The sequence below is a fragment of the Myotis lucifugus genome, unplaced genomic scaffold, assembly GCF_000147115.1.
Source record: "Myotis lucifugus unplaced genomic scaffold, Myoluc2.0 scaffold_135, whole genome shotgun sequence".
NCBI lineage: Eukaryota > Metazoa > Chordata > Mammalia > Chiroptera > Vespertilionidae > Myotis > Myotis lucifugus.
Window position 1 is genome coordinate 3,220,470 of NW_005871183.1, and position 21,771 is coordinate 3,242,240.

Here is a 21,771-nt window from a genome sequence, read left to right on the forward strand (position 1 = left end):
CCCCCCTCTGCCGGCCTGGTCGCCCCACGCAGCCTGGTATTCAGTCGTTTAGTCATCCCTCACTAACCCCGCTGCCAGCCTGGTCGCCCCACTCAGCCTGTTTGGTCGTCTGTTTGGTTGTTTCGGACATGACAGCCCCTCGCTCTTTATATATATAGATACTAGGAGCCCAGCGCGCGATTCAGAATCGCACAGCGCCTCCTAACCTCGAGTCACTGGTCCGGCCCTGCCTCGCTCTCTGGGCCCTGCAGCAGCCATGGCCGCTGCTGATCAGGCCCTTCCCCAGCGCAGGCCTGAGGAGGCCCCTGCCGCCCCGCCCCCGATGCTGCGCGTGCAACTTCCTCCTGTCCAGTCCACCCATTACGGCAACCCAGTTAATTAGCATATTTCTCTATTATATACATATATATATATATTATATAGAGAGAGAGATTTCCCTCTATATTTGTGAGCACCTGAAATTCACCATAAATAAAAGAATTCCTTAGTCCAACAAAACTTCAACACCAGGACCAATGTGATTATTTTGCAGGCAAAGAGTTCATTTCTTGTTGATTTTCTTCCTGACAATTGCTTTATTGAATATTACATTAAATTTATTTTTCATACTGTATCTTCTTAATTTTTAAGTATCAAGATGGTATTATGTTTTTTTAAAGAGCTATTTTATTTCATAGATACATACTCAAATAACTTAAACTTGAAATGATATGATGTCTGGGATTTGCTTTAACATATTCTTATGGGGAAGGAGGTGAGGCGAAGGAAGGTGAAACAGTATACCATTGTTTATGCCAGTATACCTCAATTGACCACTGATGAAGCTGATGATAGGCCTGTGTAGGGTGGAAAACTTTCCCTTCTCCTCTTCAAAGTTCTTTGGCTGGTCTGATAATTAAGTTGACATTAGACAGATTAACAGGAGAAACAGGAGAAAAACATATTTGATTTCTAATGTACAGGAGCTGCATAAAAATGTGAAATTCAAAAGAAGTGAACATGGAAACTTTTATACCTTTAGACAAAGAAGCCTTAAATTTGTGAAGAAGTGAAAGACAAAGGAGTTTGGGCTTGGGAAGTAAATTAGTGAAGAAGTAACAAGATTTATTTATTGGCTTTCTTGGCCCCGAATTCCCTATCCTTGTTGATAAGGATGCCTTCTGCCCTCCTGGTCCAGGGATGGTATCTTTCACATGGGAGATTTATTTCCCACTTTCAGAGGGACAAAGGGCGGTCAGAGGGTCCTCCTTGCACTTGCTTTTTCTCAAGTACCTCGAATTCAAAATAATCAGTAGGCCAACATAGAATATTGTCAAGTGGCATATTCTGCTCCCCGTCACATGTATTCATTATTCTTTCTTCCTTTTTTGTACATTTTGAAAATTTTAATTTTTTTAATATTTTTTTTCCTCACATTGAACCTGCAGTTCCCTGAACCCTGTTCCTCTTACTCATCTGATCTGTAGGCATCCACTTGTAATGTTCCTTCTCCTGCCCATGCTGGCCATACTCCTTGAGCAGACTGCCTACCACTTGCCATTCTCTCACTTGCCTCAGTTAGATGCTGTTGTTGTGCTCTTCTCTTTCATCTCTACCAAGGCATATACCATAATTCACAGTAATCGCTTCCCTGTGTCTAGCAGGGGTGGGCAAACTTTTTGACTCGAGGGCCACAATGGGTTCTTAAACTGGACCGGAGGGCCGGAACAAAAGCATGGATGGAGTGTTTGTGTGAACTAATATAAATTCAAAGTAAACATCATTACATAAAAGGGTACGGTCTTTTTTTTTTTAGTTTTATTCATTTCAAATGGGCCGGATCCTGCCCGCGGGCCCTAGTTTGCCCACGGCTGGCTAGACCAACAGTTCTCAACCTGTGGGTCGCGACCCCTTTGGGGGTCGAACGACCCTTTCACAGGGGTCGCCTAAGACCATCAGAAAACACATATATAATTACATATTGTTTTTGTGATTAATCACTATGCTTTAATTATGTTCAATTCGTAACAATGAAAATACATCCTGCATATCAGATATTTACATTACGATTCATAGCAGTAGCAAAATTACAGTTATGAAGTAGCAACGAAAATAATTTTATGGCTGGGGTCACCACAACATGAGGAACTGTATTAAAGGGTTGCGGCATTAGGAAGGTTGAGAACCACTGGTCTAGACTAAAATTTCTCAGTGGAGGGATTTTATTTTCTTGTTCATATGGTATTGTTAATACTGACCACAGAGTGGAAGTGGGTACTAAGAAGGATTTGCTCATTGAAATGCACACACACACACACACACACACACACTCTACAAGGAAGTTACTTTAGTTTCACATTGCTCTGTTTTCTGTGTGGCAAATAATATCCACTGGGTAGCAGCCCATCAGTGACCTGTGCTCCTCCATCAATGACTTCATGTCCTCAATAAGTCGAGCATATAGTTGTTTCTCTGTTACCTCAAATTTTACTAAATTCACTAAAAATAAGTAATAAGATTAGTCATAAGATGGAGGGGGGATATGAGAGTGAAAAGATAGGTATCAAATTAGCAACTTTACAAATCTTTTCTTGGATGATTATTTTTGATTGGTGTTCACAGCTGACTTTATAAATGTCACATGGTTATCATCCGGCTGGAATTTGAAGGCAAAAAAGGCAAAATGTTATAATGCTAGGCACACCCAATATTCCATCAGCACAAACAAAACATTGACCTGTGGTATTTTTTTATCAGTAGTTGAGATTATTTTCAACAAGGAAAAAAACTTCCTCTCTCTCTCTCTCTCTCTCTCTCTCTCTCTCTCTCAGTGGCTTAGCTGCTTTAAGAGTATTAGAAAAACTTTGAAAAATTCCATATGCCATTCTTAAATGTAGTTTAGTATAGGTACCACATTCTACATAGAATTATGTTTGTGGTAGTGCAGAGAAATGCAGAGATGTAACTTGCTATCACAAACAAATAAAACAAAGGCATAAATTCTGCCAGGAGGGACATAAACTTGTTTACAACACTATGTAGAAAATGAGGAAAATTTGAGTTGAAAAATGGAATAACTGGAGAAACCCATGGGGACTTTGTGGTAATAAAATTTGTTTTGACTTTATAAAAAAACATGTGTTCTTTTCCCAATTACACACCTTTCTATTTTATTTATATCTTATCTATTGCTCACATGAATGCCTATGAATATGTGTAAAATTTGAAATAATTGTGTTAGGGAAAAGCATTTGATACCAGAAAATTTTTTCTTTTACTCTTAGTTATTAAATTTAGGTTTGTGCCCTTATGTATAGCTTTATCTTTTTAGTTTTCTATGAAAGTCACATATTATCTCTTGTCTTCTCTTGAACTCTTTAAATGCTGCGATCGCCCTATTTAAAATTGCAACCTGCCCTCCCCAATCCAGATCCCCTTTAGCCTGTTCTAAGTTGTTTCCATTGCCCTTGGCATCCTGTACACACAATATTATTGTGTTACTTGCTTATTCACTGTCTCCCCTTACATAAGGATGTGGATCGTCATTCATTTTGTTGTGTGATGTATGCCAACCAACTAAAAAGGCACCTGTCATGTATGAGGCACTCAAGTAATATTGATCAATGAATTTAATGAATTAATGAATGAGATGAATTAATAATAACAATAATAGTTAAAAATTCTACATACTTGTCTATGTACCAAGCACTGTTCTAATGAGTACATAATGCATAAATTCGTGTAGTCTTCAAAACATCTCTATGAGGTCAGTGGTGTTATCATCCCCATTATACAAATGAGAAAACTGAGGCACATAGAAGTTAAATAGCTTGATAATTTCTGGAATTATGGCTAAAAAGTGGTGGAGTCCAGATACCAACACAAGTAATTATGTTCCCTGGGCATGAAGTCACCTGTTATGCTAACCTGCCTTTAGTGTGTAGACAAAGCCTAAGGGGGAAAAGAAAGCACATATTTTCCTAAGTAAATAGCTCTAAACCTGTCTCAGCACAACTGAAAGATCATGCCCACACACCTTGAAAACTATGGTGTACCAAGGAAAGTGTCCGAGGTAAAAGGGATGAGGGTTGTGGGCAGTTTTCCGCAAGCAACTCTAAAACACTCCTCTCTTCCTGTTCTCTCACATCACTGTTGACAGCCACCACCTGATTTCCCTTTTGAATGTCACCAATTTCTCAAGATAGTTTCCTCAATCTAAAGTGTGGGGTTGGGACTATAAGCTACCAAATGTCTTTCTCCCTCCAAATGCTGTGGTTCTAAAAGTGCATTTCTGTGTTCTGATGGGCAAGTAAATTGTGACAGTAGAAAAAGAGGAGGGGAATGTTTTTTCTTATGCTTAGTACTGGTCAAGTCTTTTCCATATTTGAATGTTAGGAGAAATTGCATGTGGTTCCTCAATGAAGTTGAAATTAAATGAAAGTTGAAAAAGATTGAAGATAGAAAAATAATGGTTTTTCCAAAATCCATAATGGCCTTTGGGTTTTTGCTATAGTGCTGATTGTATTACCAGCACCCTTACAGTTTCTACATCTTTGCATACCTGACTCTGTATAGTTCATGCATTTTCATTTCAGGATGTGAGCTGTCCATATTTTGGGGAGGGCTAGCTCATTTAATTTTTCTCCTCTCTCACTGTGGATGAACTATACATCTTCTGACTCAAACCCTCTGTTTTACCTTTCTTGGGGATTGTTCCCTTCACAGTTTGCACAATTGTCTTCATATTGTGTCAAAATCTAATCAACCTGGTTTAACTACACTACCATCTTAAGACAAAAACAAAACAAAAACACCTGAAAAACATCTTTGTGATATTGGAACACTCACTCACTCCTAATGAAAAGTAAAATGATATAGCGTCTTTGGAAATCAGACTGACAGTCCCTTAAAAGTTTCACATAAAACCTGGCCAGAGTGGCTCAGTGGTTGAACATCAACTTATAGACCAGGAGGTCAACGTTCAATTCCCGGTGAGGGCACATGCCTGGTTTGCAGGCTCTATCCCATGTTGGGCATGCAGAGGCAGACAGCCAACCAATTATTTTCTCTCATTATTGATGTTTCTATCTCTCTCTCTCACTCTCCCTTTCTTCTGAAATTAATAAAAACCTACTTTTTAAAGAAAGTTTATACATAGAGTTACTATATGACTCAGCAGTTTCACTCCTAGGTATATTCAAGAAAAATGCGAACATACTGGTATGTCCACAGAAAACTTGTACATGGAGGTTCAGAGAACCATTAGAATATTTGACTAGTATAGTAAAAAAAATGGGAATGATCCAAAAATATCCGTCAACTGATGAATAGATACATGTGATATTCTGTACAACCTATATTTGTGGTTGTTTGACAACAAACATTTGGCAACACAAGGGAAGGAAGTACTGATCTGTGCTACCAAATGGATGAGCTTTGAAATATTATATTGAGTGAAGGAAGCAGGTCACAAATGACTATATTTGTATAATTCCATTTATATGAAATGTCTAGAACAGACAAATCTATATAGAGACGGAAAGTAGATGAGTGGTTGCCTAGAACTGGGGTGGATGGGGGAGGAAGTGGTGAATGACTGCTAATGGGCTTTGGGGTTTTTTTTGTTTGTTCATTTGTTTGTTCTTTGTGTGGTGATGAAAGTGGTCTCAGATTGATTGTGGCAGTGGTTGCACAAATCTGTAAATATACTAAAAATGATTAAATTGTATGCTTGCAATGGGTGAATTGTGTGATATGTAAAATGACATATCAATGTAGATATGTGACATCTATATGCAAATGTATCACTTACTTACACTAAAAATTGAATAAAAACTTATCCATTTCTCTATTGCCATGTTCTTCTGTACCCCTTAGCAATAAGCCAAGAAACTTTTATTTCATTGTAATTATTTTATAAATAGATCATTAAACATTGTTTATTATTTTGTAGAACTGCAGAGGAACTTAACATAAAATCATAGGTGAATAGCAGCACCAGGAAACTCTGTCCCCTAAATTACATCTATAAAATCAATATTTAAAATTTAAATTATGCATCACAAAAGAGTTAAATATAAAAGTAGTATATAGATGAATCTTAACTTGGGAGTATATTTAGTATAAGAAAAAGACAGATCTCCAAAAATAACTAAGATATTATTATCAATGTATCTAGCTCTAAGTAGTTAGGAAGGTAAAAGTTGATAACTAATAATTCTCACAATAACCATCAAAAAAGTTCAATGGAAGTTATCAAGAAATTTTTAAAAATTTTGTTTGAATTTGGGAAAATAGAATACTTAAATCCTGAAATAATATTCTTGTAACAAATATAGAAAACTTCCAAAATAATTTATTTCTATATATTAAAAAGGCAATTTAAACAAATACAGATTTATTTTTAAAAATGAAGACAAAATATTTTAAATGTTTATTTTCCAAATCAATGTATAGATAATTTAAGTATAATCAAAATGTCAATATGATTATTTTTGCTTAAAAATTCATGGGAAAAGTGAAGTAAGTTTCAGGAGGAAAAAGAAGAAAATATATATCTTTTTAATTTGGAAAAATGAGGGCAAAGAGAGAAGCAGTATATCACAGATTTGGATATAAAAAGCTGCTGTAAGACAGTAGATTATGGGGGAATGTGTGATGAATGAGAAAATGGGTATGTTCCCTAAGAGAATTCTAGTCAGATCTTTAAAAAAAATATGTGTTTGCCATGCTTTTTACCTCCTTAGCTCTTTTGGAACTGATCACATTTTTTGTTGAATATTATTCACCATCAAGTCTAAGAGAAATGTTTATGGAGGTTATTTTTTGTTTTAACTGCACTTTAGTTTATTGCTATTATTTTGATGTAATTCTTGATGAGGGGGTGGAATTCTCAGTCACTGGGGCTGTTTGTGCACAGCCCGTTCCCTATGTTCTGTTATACTCACCTTGATGAAGATGGCTTATCCCTGAGAATCAGTGCCTTAGCCAAACACGGGTTACAGTAGGTTTTATTCTATGTGTTTTTCTGGAGATAAATGTGGAGTACCACTCATCTAAAATGAAATAGAAATGTTTTTAAGATTTTGATTAATGCACTCAATCAACAACAGCTCCAAAAATTTGGGGTTTTATGTTATATGTCAGAAATCTCAATCACCAGATTGAAATCCAGTGCTGCACTTCCGACCGTCCTCTAAGTCTAACAGTTCCAGTCGCCCCTACCACTGTGGCTTTCCCTGCCACACCTCAAATCCTGCAGGTTGCTAGATTTCTCCTTGGAGAGAGAATGAAAATTATGGCAGTCGAAGTTCAAGACCTAGTTGTCAAGAACCCCCATCCCATTCTCCTGGCTCTTTGATGTCCCTGTTCCCTTTATGAACAAACACACTGTGGTCTCTGAAGTATCCATGCCGAGCATTTCTGAAGTTACATGTTTATCCCAAGACCAGGGACTAATGGGCCTTTAAAGGGACTCTTTACTTCAACCTGAATGTAGGGCTAACAGTTTCAAAAGCTGTACTTGTCAGAATTTAATGATTAAAATCTATGCACATTTCTTCTAGGTTTAGCATAATGAGACGTTCTTTGAGAAAAATATGATATAGATGAAAACACTTTAGATTTACAGTCAAAATGCCACTGGCCTTGCTCTTTGCCCCCTGCATGTGCTTGAGCAAGATGCTTAATCCCCTCTACTTGTTTTTTATATATAAGAATATCACCTCAGTGCCTACCTTTAAGTCCTTATAAAAGATGATGTGTGTATGAGTGTATGGCAGTTATTATTACTCGTGGTCAGAGCCATGTTCCTGGATTAGACAGGAAATCAGTATTATTTTATCTGATGAGGTTATGTGAACCCATACGAAGTGAAAGAATCTTATTTTCATTTACATGATCAAACTTTCAGACCAATTCGCTTGTAATGACACAGGAACTTAAAAACAAAAATGTTTTTGCAACTAAATATGCAGCATCAGTGAACATCCGATGCTTTTATAATTAAGATCATCTGAAGTTTTTAATAAGCTACATCACACGTGGACTGCTAACAGTGCACAATCGCTGTCTATATCCTTTATAACAGTGCCTTTAGTGTTCCACTGAAACATGGTCAGTGAATGCACAATATTCTTACTTACAATTATGAGGGGCTCTGTATATTACAGCCGCTCCACTGTGTCTGCTGTTAGCTGGAAAAATGCTGGGAGCAACAGCAGCTACTATCAACAGGGAGCCATATTAATTATTTGAAATGTGCCTCATAAGAGGAATCAGCAGAGTTTATTACAAGTCGAATATTACTTGAAACGGGAAGGTTACTCTCACTGTTATCATAGTCTATGTGTCATTAACTTCCCTTGTTTGGAAAAGAGATTAACAACCCTGTAAATTGCTATAGTAAATGTGTAAAATAGGACTGCATATTCCCATTGTAGAAAGAAAGTGGTGGGTCCCCACTTCTCCCCAAACCTTTCTATAAAGTAGCTTTAGAAGTGGAACTGACTCTGTAATTATGCTTCCCTGCCTTAAAATTCAAATTGCTTACTAGATCATATAGATTATACAAACTATAGCTGCTTTGAGCATTAGAAATTCTTTTGTTTTTAAGCTGGCAATTTTTTCAATCATCATCTCAGCATTCAAATCAACTTTATTACTTTAACTCACAAGACAGAAAGTATATTGCAAATACTGTATATGAGCAAGCGGAATGCTTTGTAAGGAAGAAAGAATGAATTCATCTACCTGCTTTTTATATTGTGGTTATATATTGTTTTTCCATCAAAAACAGTAAGCATGTGGGAGTAGTATTCCATTAAATAATGTAAGTCACTCACGAAAAGAAAAATTAATCAGGGTTGTAAAGTTAGCTAAGTAGGTGCAACTCAAAGTGTTATTGGACATTGATGCCAGTCTGCACGCTGTTTTTTACTGATCTGCAATGAATAAGTGAAGAAATTGAGAATGTTTAGAAGCATTTGTAACAGATTGATAGAGTTCTTAATGTCGGTTTAATCTAGCAATTAAAAATTAGGTCTTGTATTTTATATGTCTTTGTTTTGAGTTTTTCCATTTCATTTTTTTCTTAAATCACTTTAACTGTGTTTTTAAGTGTCACTCCACAATAAAATTGTAATTTAACAACAGCAACAACAACAAAAAGCCTGAATTGTATAAGAAAGACTGCTTTAATCAGTTGATGTTTGGATGGCACATAATGTTCCTGTGTTTGGATAGATCTGTCTATACTCTATAATGGCTATTAATTCAGTATGGAGAGAGATCATGTGACATCATAAAACAGGAAAGTAAAAAGACATAACTACGTCTCTCTAACATTTATTTTTGGGTCCACAGGTCAGGCACATCATGGCCAGGTATCTTACATCTCTCCCCCAATTCACCTGGACTCTGAGCTAGAAAGACCCCCTGTTAGAGGTAAGTGTTTGTTTTTTCTTTTTTTATTATTTTTGAATTGTTATTGTTGAAAGTATTACATATGTTACCCTTTTTCCCCCACTGACCTCTTCTAGCCTGCTTCCACCCCCCACCCAGGCCTTCACCATCCTATTGTCTGGGTCCATGGTTGTGCATCTATACATACAAGTTGTTTGGTTGGTCTCTTCCCACCCAACCACCATACTCCACCTTCCCTCTGAGATTCCACAGGAGATTTTATTTATTCTTTGATGAAGGCAGTTAATTAAGTTAAAGATGATAGTAAATATGAATTTTACAATGCAGTATCTCTTTAAAAAGCAAGGGGAGATGGTGTGTAAAAAATCTGATGACAGAATGAGTAAATCTTATTTATTAACTAAAAATGTGAACTATAGTTCTGATAAATGTTTGTAAAGCAAAATAAGAAATAGGGCTGCATATTGATTGAACTAGTGGAAGTCTAGTTGAAAGCCAACCTAGATTTAGAGATTAACAGCTAACCATAACTTTTTTAATTGGAACTTTCTTCTTTCATTATCCTATTTTTTTAATAAATTAAAATGGCTTAATCTAAGTCAATGATATATTTATTTTCTTATAATTTGATATTTTATATTTTTTAAAAAAAGTTATTTTAAAAAAATTTTAAAAAGTTATTTTAGTATGAATAGTTCATTTTGTAATCTATAAATTAAAATGTGTATTTTAAATGGATACCACTTATTTAAAGATTTTTTAAGAAGCTAGTCATACAAAATAAAAGTTAAAATAACATTTATAATTACATAATCTAAATAAAGAATGTGGTTTTCTCCTTTTAAGAAATATTTATTACTGATTTCCAAATGTTTTATACGTATCCTAAGGTTAATTTTCCAGTTCAAAGTATTGCGGTATATTTTCTTATACCTTCAGAAGTATTAATTACTTGATATAACAAAAGTCTTTAGGTCTTACTTTTAGGAGCATGTTTTCTCTAATGCTATTTCTCCTGCCAGGACTCTCTTACCTTCTTTATTCTATTCACTAAGTTTCTACCAGTTTTCCAAGGCGCTTCTTTATCTTCAGTTCCTCTGTGAGCTTCCCTGGACTCTGTACTAGGGAGGAGCTAAGTGGATGCCTCAGTTCTCCATGTGCTCCCCGGCGCCCCCCAACCCCCACCCCCCTGCGCTTGCCTCCACTTTTACAGCTAAGACATTGTCTTTTATCTTTCAGTGTGCCTGTTTCCCTTTCTCTTCTGTAAGGTCTTTGAGGGGAGAGAGTGTCAGAATTACTATTCTCCTCCAGCCACTGGTCTGTGCGTGGCACATACTGGGCAGTCACGGGATAATTTCTAAGTGGCTGAAATTTAAAGAGACAGCCTAGATGCTGAAGGATGCATCCTCGGTGTTCAAGCAGAAAAGGGAGTAGGGACCATAGGAGAATCCCACAGAGAGGGAAACAGAATGAATTGAAACATGGATATGTCAAAGTGGTGATCTTTTTAAGGAAATATGCTGGGCACACAGTAAAATGGGAACCGTTTGAGAGGAAGAGACTGGAAAGATGCAACAGGGCAGATCGTGAAGGACTGTATCACACATGCAGAGGAGTTTGCATTTTATTCTGGAAAAGAATGATGGAATACATTTAATTAAAAAAAAACTGTTCCCTAAGTCGGTGGTATACTACATTGTAACATGATCAGTGCTTGATATGAGAAGTATCTGTGAAGTCAGTGTGGGTAAAAGATGACTGGAGAATGAGTTAGGAATGTGTCAGCGGCAATGGCTGGGCCTGAGAAATATGTTGAAGAGACGTGTCAGTCAGCTGAACAGAACAGGGGGAGGAACAGAAATGCCTCCAAGGTTTCTATATTGATTAACAGCTTGGATGCTTATGACATAATCCCCCACCATGAGGAATAGGTACGTTTTACATTGACGCAATGTTTTAGATATGTTAATTCCTAGCAAAATGCTATTGCTCTGAAAGATGTAAACCTGCTTATGCAAGTTGGTGACCTCAGTATAATTCAATTTCTCAGACATGCTCTCAGTATGATTTGGGAAGAGTGCTGTAAGCTCTTGCATAGGATGTGTAATAACCCACTCTAAAAGTTAGTGGCTTTAAACAAGAAACATTTGTTATAGTTCTCAGAGTCGGTTGAGTCACGTGAGTGCTGACTTGGATGCTTAGCAGTTGGCAGATGGTTGGTTTTGTGGGGGAGGGAGCTCGCATGTGTGGTAGTCAACTTGATGTCATTGGGGGTGATGGCCATATGGCTCTCATTACCCAGCAGCCTAGCACAGGTGCATTCCCATGGTGATAGGATTTCCAGCAATATATAAACAAGTCCCAGAGTTCACATGTTTTTCAGGACTCTGCCTATGTCATGTTTGCTATGTCCCTTTGGCCAAAGCAAGTTAGCCGGCCCCAGGCGTGAGAGAGCAGAAATGGACTCCATCTTACAATCCAGAGGACCATGAATACAGATAAAGAGAGGACTTTCGGGCAGATAAAGAGTAAAATAAATTTAGAAGGAAATAAGACAAAAACTAGCTGATAAAAATGAAAGGATTTAGAGCTAATAAAGTTAAACTTGGGAGTTCTAGAACTTCCTTGTTTTAGTTTCTTCAACTACTACATAGATCAGAAATGAGAACTTCACAGTATCTTTGTGAAGCTTAGGAGTAATGCAGAATAAAGTCTGGCATCTGGTAGGCCCTAGATAAAATATGGCTGTTACTATGTACTTTTGGGTTCATTGCTGTGGCAAATGGGAAGAAATTGAGCTTTGAAGCCAAGGCAGACTTGCATGACCTTAGAATGATTGTCTTGATAACTTCCAGTTCTCATATCATTTATCTACTTACATTGACTTAGAAACTCTCCTAAATTGCTTGGTGATTAATGCAATTGCAGCTGTAGTCACTAGCTCATGTGCCATAGTTCTACAGTTTAAAAAAAAATTCTTAATTAGATAAAGAGGCTGATATAAATCACCAAAATAACATGGCAGACAATCATGTGCTTTTTTCTTAAACCTAATATTTTATTTCTAAAAATATTTTGAAAATGGGATAGAGTTGGCATAATAGCATTACTTTGGAACAATAAAATATTTCCTTTCAATTTTCAACTATCACTCCTCACCTTTATTTACTATTTTTAATTATACTGTAAGCTGATGTCAATATTTATATGCAGTCAAATTATACAAATGAACTATATTATATCTATTGGCAAATAGATATATGAAGATACATATATAGATATAGATATTTACGTATAAATATAGGAACAGAGAGAGGGCCTCTCATCTATATTATAGTTTTTTATTTGAATTAATACAATAAGATAAATTATTTTTTAAAATAATTGGGAATTTTATCTCCAATGATATTTTTGTAATATTATATAGCAATATCCTCTGAACTGCCTGGATACTAACATTAGCTAGCAATTTTAGCTTTTATTTTTCTATTTTTTGCTAGAGTTTTATACATATTGCAAATATGAACAATATATCTCGATAGTCCCCTTCCCTCATTAACCTGTAGCTCTCTGTATTTTCTTTCTTGTCTACAGGCATGTTAAAGTTTTAGGAATTATTGCTTTATAGATAAATTCCTTGTGTACTTTATAAACTGGATTGCATTTTAATAGGAAAACCATACTTAATTTTTTTATATTTATCAAGCTAACCAAAGAAAACAATAACATTTAAGAATATAGTAATATAATTATCAATATTAGCACAGGGAATTTTTCAATACAAAATATGAACTATCTAACATACAATAACACATCATATTGCTTCAGATGTTTTGTCACTTCATTCTGTTTTCATCTGAAATATTTTGGATTACTTGGTAATTTTTTAAAAAGTAATGATTGTACTTTGAGTATTTGAGACAGTGGTCTAATTATTGATAACATTGAATTGTGTTTCAAAACCATATTCTTAAAAATAATTATATAATTGTTCAAAATATAAATATAGATATAGACATAGATATAAATATGACAATTTCATTCCTTTTTTTTTGCCCTCTCAAGTTCTATATCATATATGAAACATTTTCATTTTAAAAACCATGTCACCATCCTTTCTCCTTTCAATTCTCTTGATTTCTTTCAGTTTTGTTCATTTTTTAGGGAAAAATATTTTGTGAAATTATTGCATGTTTGTCAAATGTATTTTTTTCTTTGGTATTGTGCATCTTAATTGTGGACAACATGCTCTTAATAACCATATGGGAAATGTAGAAGCAAGTTACCAAATAGCCTTGAATAAAAAGTTGTGATCTGCATTTCAAAGTAGCCAAAATTCAGTGGCACTTACTGTTGAGTAAATTTGAGAGGTTCTATTCTTTAAGTCTAATGTGATCATACATGGCATTTGGTCACATGATTTATGCCCGTGGTGACTTTATATGCATTCTTCAATTTACAGGTTCTATTACTGAATAGAGGTGTAAATTCTGATAGTTTACTAGTGCATTAATGTCACAATACATTACAAGGTAATTAACCAGAGCTGCCACTATAAATAGAAAAATAGTCACAGCCCTCACTATAAACTACTTCATAAAAGTAAGATCCTGAATCAGCACTCACCATTATAGTGATTTTTCTTGCCATATGTCTCATTAATCAGGAAAACAGCTTCATCTGGAAGCACTATTATTATTAAAGCTTTCATTATGAAAATAACGTCATTATAATTTTGTAGTTAACTTAATGGGATTGATTATATATTTCCATACAGAAATAAGTCCTATATACTTTTCAGACGTATTTCCCAACTTATATATTATAACTGAAAATGAAAGACTACTTTGGTACTTTTGTAGCAGAGTTGTCAGTAAGCACAAGGGAATTCTTGGAAGGGTACATTAAAAGTTGCAGTTCTGAAGGTCATGTTTCCTCACCAGCTATCCTTTTCTCCCCGGCCTTTATTTTGCCTCCTAACTACCCACATGAAGACTATTCAACCCCAGAATTGTGTCTGAATTACAGTCAGGATCACTCATTGAAGTGAGATTTTGGGTGGGATTTTGTGTTGGAAGCTGAATCACAATCCTAAACAAAGGCTTATATTATTTGACAATCAAATATAAAAGTTGAGGAATGCCCTTCCGTTGTAACTTTGTTATTTTATTTTTGGCTTTGTCTTGTTTCATTGTTTTCCTATACAATTTGGTGATAACCTTAGCAGTCAATTATAGAACCCAACCTAGTAATTCTTTACAACCTCACTAGCAATTCAAGTTAGATAAATTTCTGTTACTTAGCAACAGAAGATTAACTTCTGAAAAATTTTTCCATTTGTATTACTAAAGATGATATTTTTATGTTCTGATACATAAAAAAAAAATCAAAAGTAACCAGCTATACTTCACCTTCCAATATGGTAAACCACTAGTAATAAAGCTGGTGAATACAGCACTGTATTTAATTTGTATATTTTGTATAATCTTTCTTAAGTAGAGTCTTATATTTAATCATAAGTCTAATATTAAATATAATTTTTGCATTTGCTAATTGTTAACAGTTGCAATTTATAGTCAGAGAAAAACCTAAAATATTTGGGGACATTTGAAAAACTGCATCTATTTTTTTTATTTTCTTTTTTTCTATAATAAACTGAGTAATATAAGCATGGTTTCATTGGCACATAATCAGTGAACTTGAATCATGCCAGGCATGAAGTTTCATGTGCAAATTGCGTTACACTCAGCAAATCTACACACTGAAAATATTTTTTAAAGTTTGAAAAAAACAGATGGCCCTGCTTGTTACATCTATATTAAAATTAGGCTCTAGCCAAAGATTTAGCATCACAAATTAGACACATTAACACACAATATTATCTAGAAAAATGTAAAAACATTGGAAATTGATTAAAATAAAAAAAAGGAACAAGACATCTGGCATTCTTATTGAGGAGTTTCCAGGCCTGTTCTTTAATATTTGTGTGGTGTTTTGATAACTTAATCTGGTTAGCAGACATTATATTAGAACATAATTCCCGAGCTTCAGCCACTCTTAACCCAAAGAAATAAAAAGGAAACTTGCACATAACAGAATAACGGAGTGCTTTGATCATGTTAAATAAACACCCCTTTCCTACACTTGTAAATGCCTAACATTTTTGCTCTGTTTAAAGTACACTGCCAACAACTACGAGATAGAAAGAGTATAGCTTGTTCATGTAAATTGTAAACACCACTCCCGTTTATTAAGTATATATCTTGTAGCTGACATACGAAAAAATATTTTATACATATTGTCTCATTAAGTCTTACCAAAGATGCTATCACTTTTTCATTCAGACTTATTGTTCATCATTATATTTCTAGCATCGAGCATACTATTGTAATATTATATGGTAATCACTGATTTTGGTTTGAATTTAATGGAAGTTAAATTATAAACTTAATGGTAAAATGTACATTTTTTCAATATTCTCAGGAATAAGTATAAGGGTTTTGTAAGTTATAACATACTTCCCAAATATGTATGTTATTGTTTGCATTTAATTGTAATAACCCCAATTTGCTAACCATATGATCATGGACAAACCCGTAGCCACAGCAACAGCCTCTTTCCCAGGAATGTTTAAGTATCAAATATCAATATAATCATTTATGTAAAATTACTACCTACCCTATAGACTGCTCTGCAAATATAGTTTAGCAACAACACTTAATAGATCTAGTCTAAAACTGGGTATAGCTCATAAATGGCAAGATCAAGAAAATAAGTCCTCAAGAGAGTTTGCCATGTCCTTATCATCTTTAAATCATGTTAGTTTAATTATATTACAGTTTTATATGAAAAATAACCATATTCTATACATTTTAAATCTCAAACATGTATCAAACAATAAAACTATACCTCAGCCCTGGCCAGTGTGGCTCATTTGGTTGAGCGTCCTCCCATGAACCAAGATGTCACCAGTAGGATTCCCGTTCAGGGCACTTGCCAGGGTTGCTGCTAGATCCTCAACAGGGGGTGTGCAGGAGGCAGCCGATTGATGTTTCTCTCTCTCCCTTTCCCTTACTCTCTCTCTAAAATCAATAAAAATGTACATATTTTAAAAACTATACATCAGCTTTTCTCTGTGACCTCCTGGAAGAGTAACTTTCATTTTATATTTAACTAATATTTTCTGTGTAGTTGCATCTTAGGCATGGTTTAGGTTCCGAAGTTAATTGGAGAGGATAAAAACTAAAAAATAAAAATCCCACCTTGAAAAAATCCTCTGAATTATCCTTAAAATATGGTATTTCCAATAGTGAGGTATTCCTTAATATCAGAAAATGTGCACACAAAAATACCCCAAGTCTCTTTTGGACATAGAGATACTTATGTGTTGAGTGGTGTGAGGAGACATACAACTGAGAGAACATAATCCCTACTCCTCCAGCCATGAGCTCCTTGAGTAAAATGGGAAGTGGAATCTTCCCCCCAAATACTTTTAAATGTATATATTTGAATGTAAGGCAAATTAATTTTCATGTGACTATACTGTAGTGAGTTACTACTGTGTGCCATGCACTCTACAGGGGACTGGCAATGCAGTGAGGTACAAGAGAGAAAAGATGTTTGTCTTTGTGGACTTTACCTTGTCATGGGGGAAGTAAACCATGTATCACTTATGGATTAGACAACCAAGATTATGAACAGGTTATGATTAAAGGTATAAAAAAGATAGGTAAGGTGGATGATCAAGGAAAACTACTCCAGGGAGGTAACTATTGAGCTGAACTGAGAGGAATAAAAATAAGTTGTCCTTGACTGAATTTGAAGGATAGTGTAACCAAAGGTCCTAAACTAGAAAAGTACTGGTTTGTCAGTTCTTTTGTTCACTAATGAGGGCCCCTTCGGTGTCAGTCCTTGATGGAATTGCGCAGTTTGCAAGTCTGTCAAGAAGCAGGACTCTTGACAGGGAAAAGAAACTATAAATTAATAAAAAATATAACAGAGAAACCAAGATGGCAGAATAGGGAAACACCGGAAATTGCTGCCTCGCACAACCACTTCAAAAATACAACTAAAAGACAAAACGGACATCATCCAGAACCACAGGAAGGCTGGCCAAAAGAGAAAAGCACAATGAGACTCAGAGGAGGTGCGGAAGTAAAGTGCAGAGGTACAGAGGTGCATGCGGAAAGGGCTGGCTACTGAGGATGCGGTTGTCTTTTTCAATCCGGAGGGAGACACAGGCTCCCGCTCTGAACTCCAGTTCCGGGCGAGTCTCTGGGGACCCAGACTCATACGGGGAGAAACTAGACCAGCCGTGGGCAAACTACGGCCCGCGGGCCGATCCGGCCAGTTTGAAATGAATAAAACTAAAAAAATAAAAGACCGTACCCTTTTATGTAATGATGTTTACTTTGAATTTATATTAGTTCACACAAACACTCCATCCATGCTTTTGTTCCGGCCCTCCGGTCCAGTTTAAGAACCCATTGTGGCCCTCAAATCAAAAAGTTTGCCCACCCCTGAACTAGACTGTCTGGCATAGGGCGGAACTCAAGGGTGGCTTTCTCTCAGAGGTGCTTGCAGCAATTACCACGGGACACTGAGACCCTGGGCCTCTTAGGGCTGGGCTGAGGATCAGCCATAGCTGCTTGCTCCGCCCTGTTGATTCCCTGAGACCCCGCCCCACCCAAGCTGTGCACAGAGGCTTTTACATATGAATGGCCTGGCCCTTTGCAATCTGAAATTACCTAACAAACTGCAGCTGGGTCAGAGAGACCCAGAACATCCAAAAGAAGGCCCAAGGCCCCACAGCAGCTTGTATTGCTTCACATCTGGGCCTCATCTAGGCACCTCCAAACCCCAAACAAAGAAGAGGAATCTGCAGATCTCTCCATAGCTCCTGCTGGGTAGCCTCAGGAAGAGGCTAAATTAGCACCTCCTTAGAGATCCAAGAGCCAGTGTACTCAGTGGTCAGAGTGGGACCATCCAGATTACAATTCCTCAGATCCATAAGGGACACACTCAGGGGACAGACTCAGTGAACACCAAAGCCCCACTGAAGCAAGTCTTGCCCCAGAAGGGTGTCTCCAGCACAGAAGTTCTCCCACCGTAGACACAGCTGATTCTCACAGCCAATTGGCCTGGAGGTCAATTCCTCCCAGTGATACCTACAACAATCAAGGCTTAACTACAACAAGACTATACACACAGCCCACAAAGGGGTGCACCAATAGTGTCCACCTCAAGTAATTGGGGAGCCTGAGCCACTGGGCCCTATAGGATACCTAGCATAGAAAGCCACTCTATCAACACAGGGAAGCAGCCAAAATGCGGAGACAAAGAAACAGGTCACAATGACAGAAATGGAGGAAAGAAAACTACTGGATATAGAGTTCAAAACCACGGTTATAAGGTTTTTCAAGAATTTTCTAGAAACCGCTGATAAATTTAGTGAGACCCTCAAGAAATCTAGTGAGACCCTCGAGGATATGAAAAAGGACCAACTAGAAATTAAACATACACTGACTGAAATAAAGAATATTATACAGAGTTCCAACAACAGACTAGAGGATTGCAAGAATCAAGTCAAAGATTTGAAATACGAAGAAGCAAAAAACACCCAATCGGATAAACAAAAAGAAAAAAGAATCCCAAAATATGAAGATAGTGTAAGGAGCCTCTGGGACAACTTCAAGCATACCAACATCCGAATTATGGGGGTGCCAGAAGAAGAGAGAGAGCAAGATATTGAAAACCTATTTGAAGAAATAATGACAGAAAACTTCCCCTACCTGGTGAAAGAAATAGACTTCCAAGTCCAAGAAGGGCAGAGAACCCCAAACAAAAGGAATCCAAAGAGGACCACACCAAGACACATCATAATTAACACTTGGAGTGCGGGTGAATTTCCCGCCAAAATATAAGATGGCTCTGTCTTTTGGTTTTGTTCCATCCACCAAAAGGGTGGATTACAAACAAATATTTGGTAATACGCAGTTACAATCGGCCCGAGTTTACACGTTTCCCGCACTCCACCGCAAATCTATATGAACCGAGTTAAAGACGGCTCCCGCGGAGTACGCGCAATTCACGCGAGCCGACTTAACTCGTTTCCAGTGTTAAAATGCCAAGAGCAAAAGACAGAGAGAGAATCTTAAAAGCAGCAAGAGAAAAACAGTCAGTTACCTACAAGGGAGTACCCATACGACTGTCAGCTGATTTCTCAACAGAAACCATGCAGACCAGAAGGGAGTGGCAAGAAATATTCAAAGTGATGAATAGCAAGAACCTACAACCAAGATTACTTTACCCAGCAAAGCTATCATTCAGAATTGAAGGTCAGATAAAGAGCTTCACTTGATAAGAAAAAGCTAAAGGAGTTCATCACCACCAAACCAGTATTATATGAAATGCTGAAAGGTATCCTTTAAGAAGAGGAAGAAGAAGAAAAAGGTAAAGATAAAAATTATGAACAACAAATACGTATCTATCAACAAGTGAATCTAAAAATCAAGTGAATAAATAATCTGATGAACATAATAAACTGGTGAATATAATAGAGTCAGGGGCATAGAAAGGGAGTGGACTGGCAATTTTTGGGAGGAAAGGGGTGTGGGGGATGTGGGAAGAGAATGGACAAAAATCATACACCTATGGATGAGGACAGTGGGGTGGGTAAGGGCAGAGGGTGGGGTGGGAACCTGGTGGAGGGGAACTATGGGGGGAAAAAAGAGGAACAACTGTAATAATCTGAACAATATAGATTTAATTTTAAAAAATAACAAAAAATGGGCATGATAATTTGTGGATCACAGTGTAGGTAGATGGGTTCTGGGGATATAGTGAGAGTATTTAGACAGGACTCAGATTATGCAGGACCTTTTCAAAGAAAAAACATAGCTGGAGAGTAGGCAAAGTGTTAAGAACAGATTTTTTTCAAAGAGACAATAGTACAGAATGAACATAGATTCCAAATACAGCATAAATAAGTGGGAATTTATAGCCAAGGACCAGAGTTGGGATGGGGGTGCAGGGTGGGTCACTGAATATAAAATTTTTAAATTGGGAGTGAAGGGGATTCTGAAACCACTTGATGGGCTTCTAGCTGAAGACAGGATAGGGTGATCAGATACCACCAGGAGGGGTGGAGGATGAGGAACCAGATCAGGTAGCCAGGGCTATCAGGTACCCAGGGTGGGGGGTTCTGGTTAAACTGCCTTAGCAGGATTCTTGCTAAAACTGGGTTTTACAGGGAACTGCACAGATGGGCCTAGGAGAAGGTTCAGGAACCTAATCAAAATTTGGTCAAGCAGAGAATATTTGTGAGTTTTGTGGGCCATGAAAGCAGTTGGGGTTTTAAGAGCTATGAGAATCCCTGAAGGGTTTTTACACAGAGTAATACATAATCTGATTTCAATTTTCAAAAGATGACTGTTGCTATAGGTAGAGTGGAGAATGGCTTAGAGAGAAGTAAATCCCATCATATTGGTGTGGCCTTTCTTGAAAATTTCATTTACAAGAGGGAATTCTTTCCCCCTTACCACTTAAATTCTCTGAAGATTCTCTTTCCTTCTTTTCCCTCCATTTTCCACATTACTGGCTTCTTGGTAACGTGTGACTTCCTGTCTCTGATCCAGAAGTAGCAGAAGAATATGGAAGCAGGTGAATTCTGATTGCTGCGGGACTAAGTGCTAAACCCCTTAGAAGCAAGACCTGAGGGAGCATATGCCTGGATTCCAGTTAATGCCCTGGAGCTACCGTCCCTGCAGGGAGTAAGAGCATTGACTGCTCACAGATCACCAAAGAAAAGATTTTACAGGCTGAGTCCCTAAGGATCAAATTCTCATGCTAGGCACACAGAATATTGATCCCGTTAAAATGAGGATAGATACTGGAAGGTCTTCAAGCACAGAAGGCATTCCTACAACTCCTGCATAGAAATGTTTGAATGACTCCGGTGTTTAGGACGGATTGAGAGCTGAGAGAATTAGTAGGTTATTTCAAGAAAGGGTTCTTGAGAATGTAAACCAGAAGACAGTGGCAATGGAAATAAAGTGGACTTGGTGTCGTAGACACTGCAGGTAAAGGCGGAAAAAGTCTTGCTGATCAGTGGGATATGTTGAGAGGGAGTTAAAAGATAATTTCTTGATTTCTAATTTGCATCATTTGGGTAGATATTGATACTGTTCTGGAAGACAATAGTAATTCATAGTCAAGTTAAAAGTTATCCATTATTAATTCTTGGGAAATACTGTAACTTGAAATGTGGCTGGAAATAGTTTCCTTTCAGTCTGTAGTTGATACAAAATATAATTTCAGAGGCATCTGAGACCTTTAGCCTTTTACAGGTCATCGGATCGACCCTTTTGT

General features: G+C 36.9%; 1 protein-coding gene across 1 annotated transcript in view; it reads left to right on the forward strand.

The window, feature by feature from the left end:
• The window catches only part of ADGRL3 (adhesion G protein-coupled receptor L3), a 491,390-nt gene that overhangs the window by 257,911 nt on the left and 211,708 nt on the right, over nt 1-21,771 (forward strand). Inside the window, exon 7 of the mRNA XM_014460593.2 lies at nt 9,343-9,423. Within this exon, the coding sequence (XP_014316079.1) occupies nt 9,343-9,423 (81 nt within the window). The remainder of the gene's footprint in view (nt 1-9,342; nt 9,424-21,771) is intronic.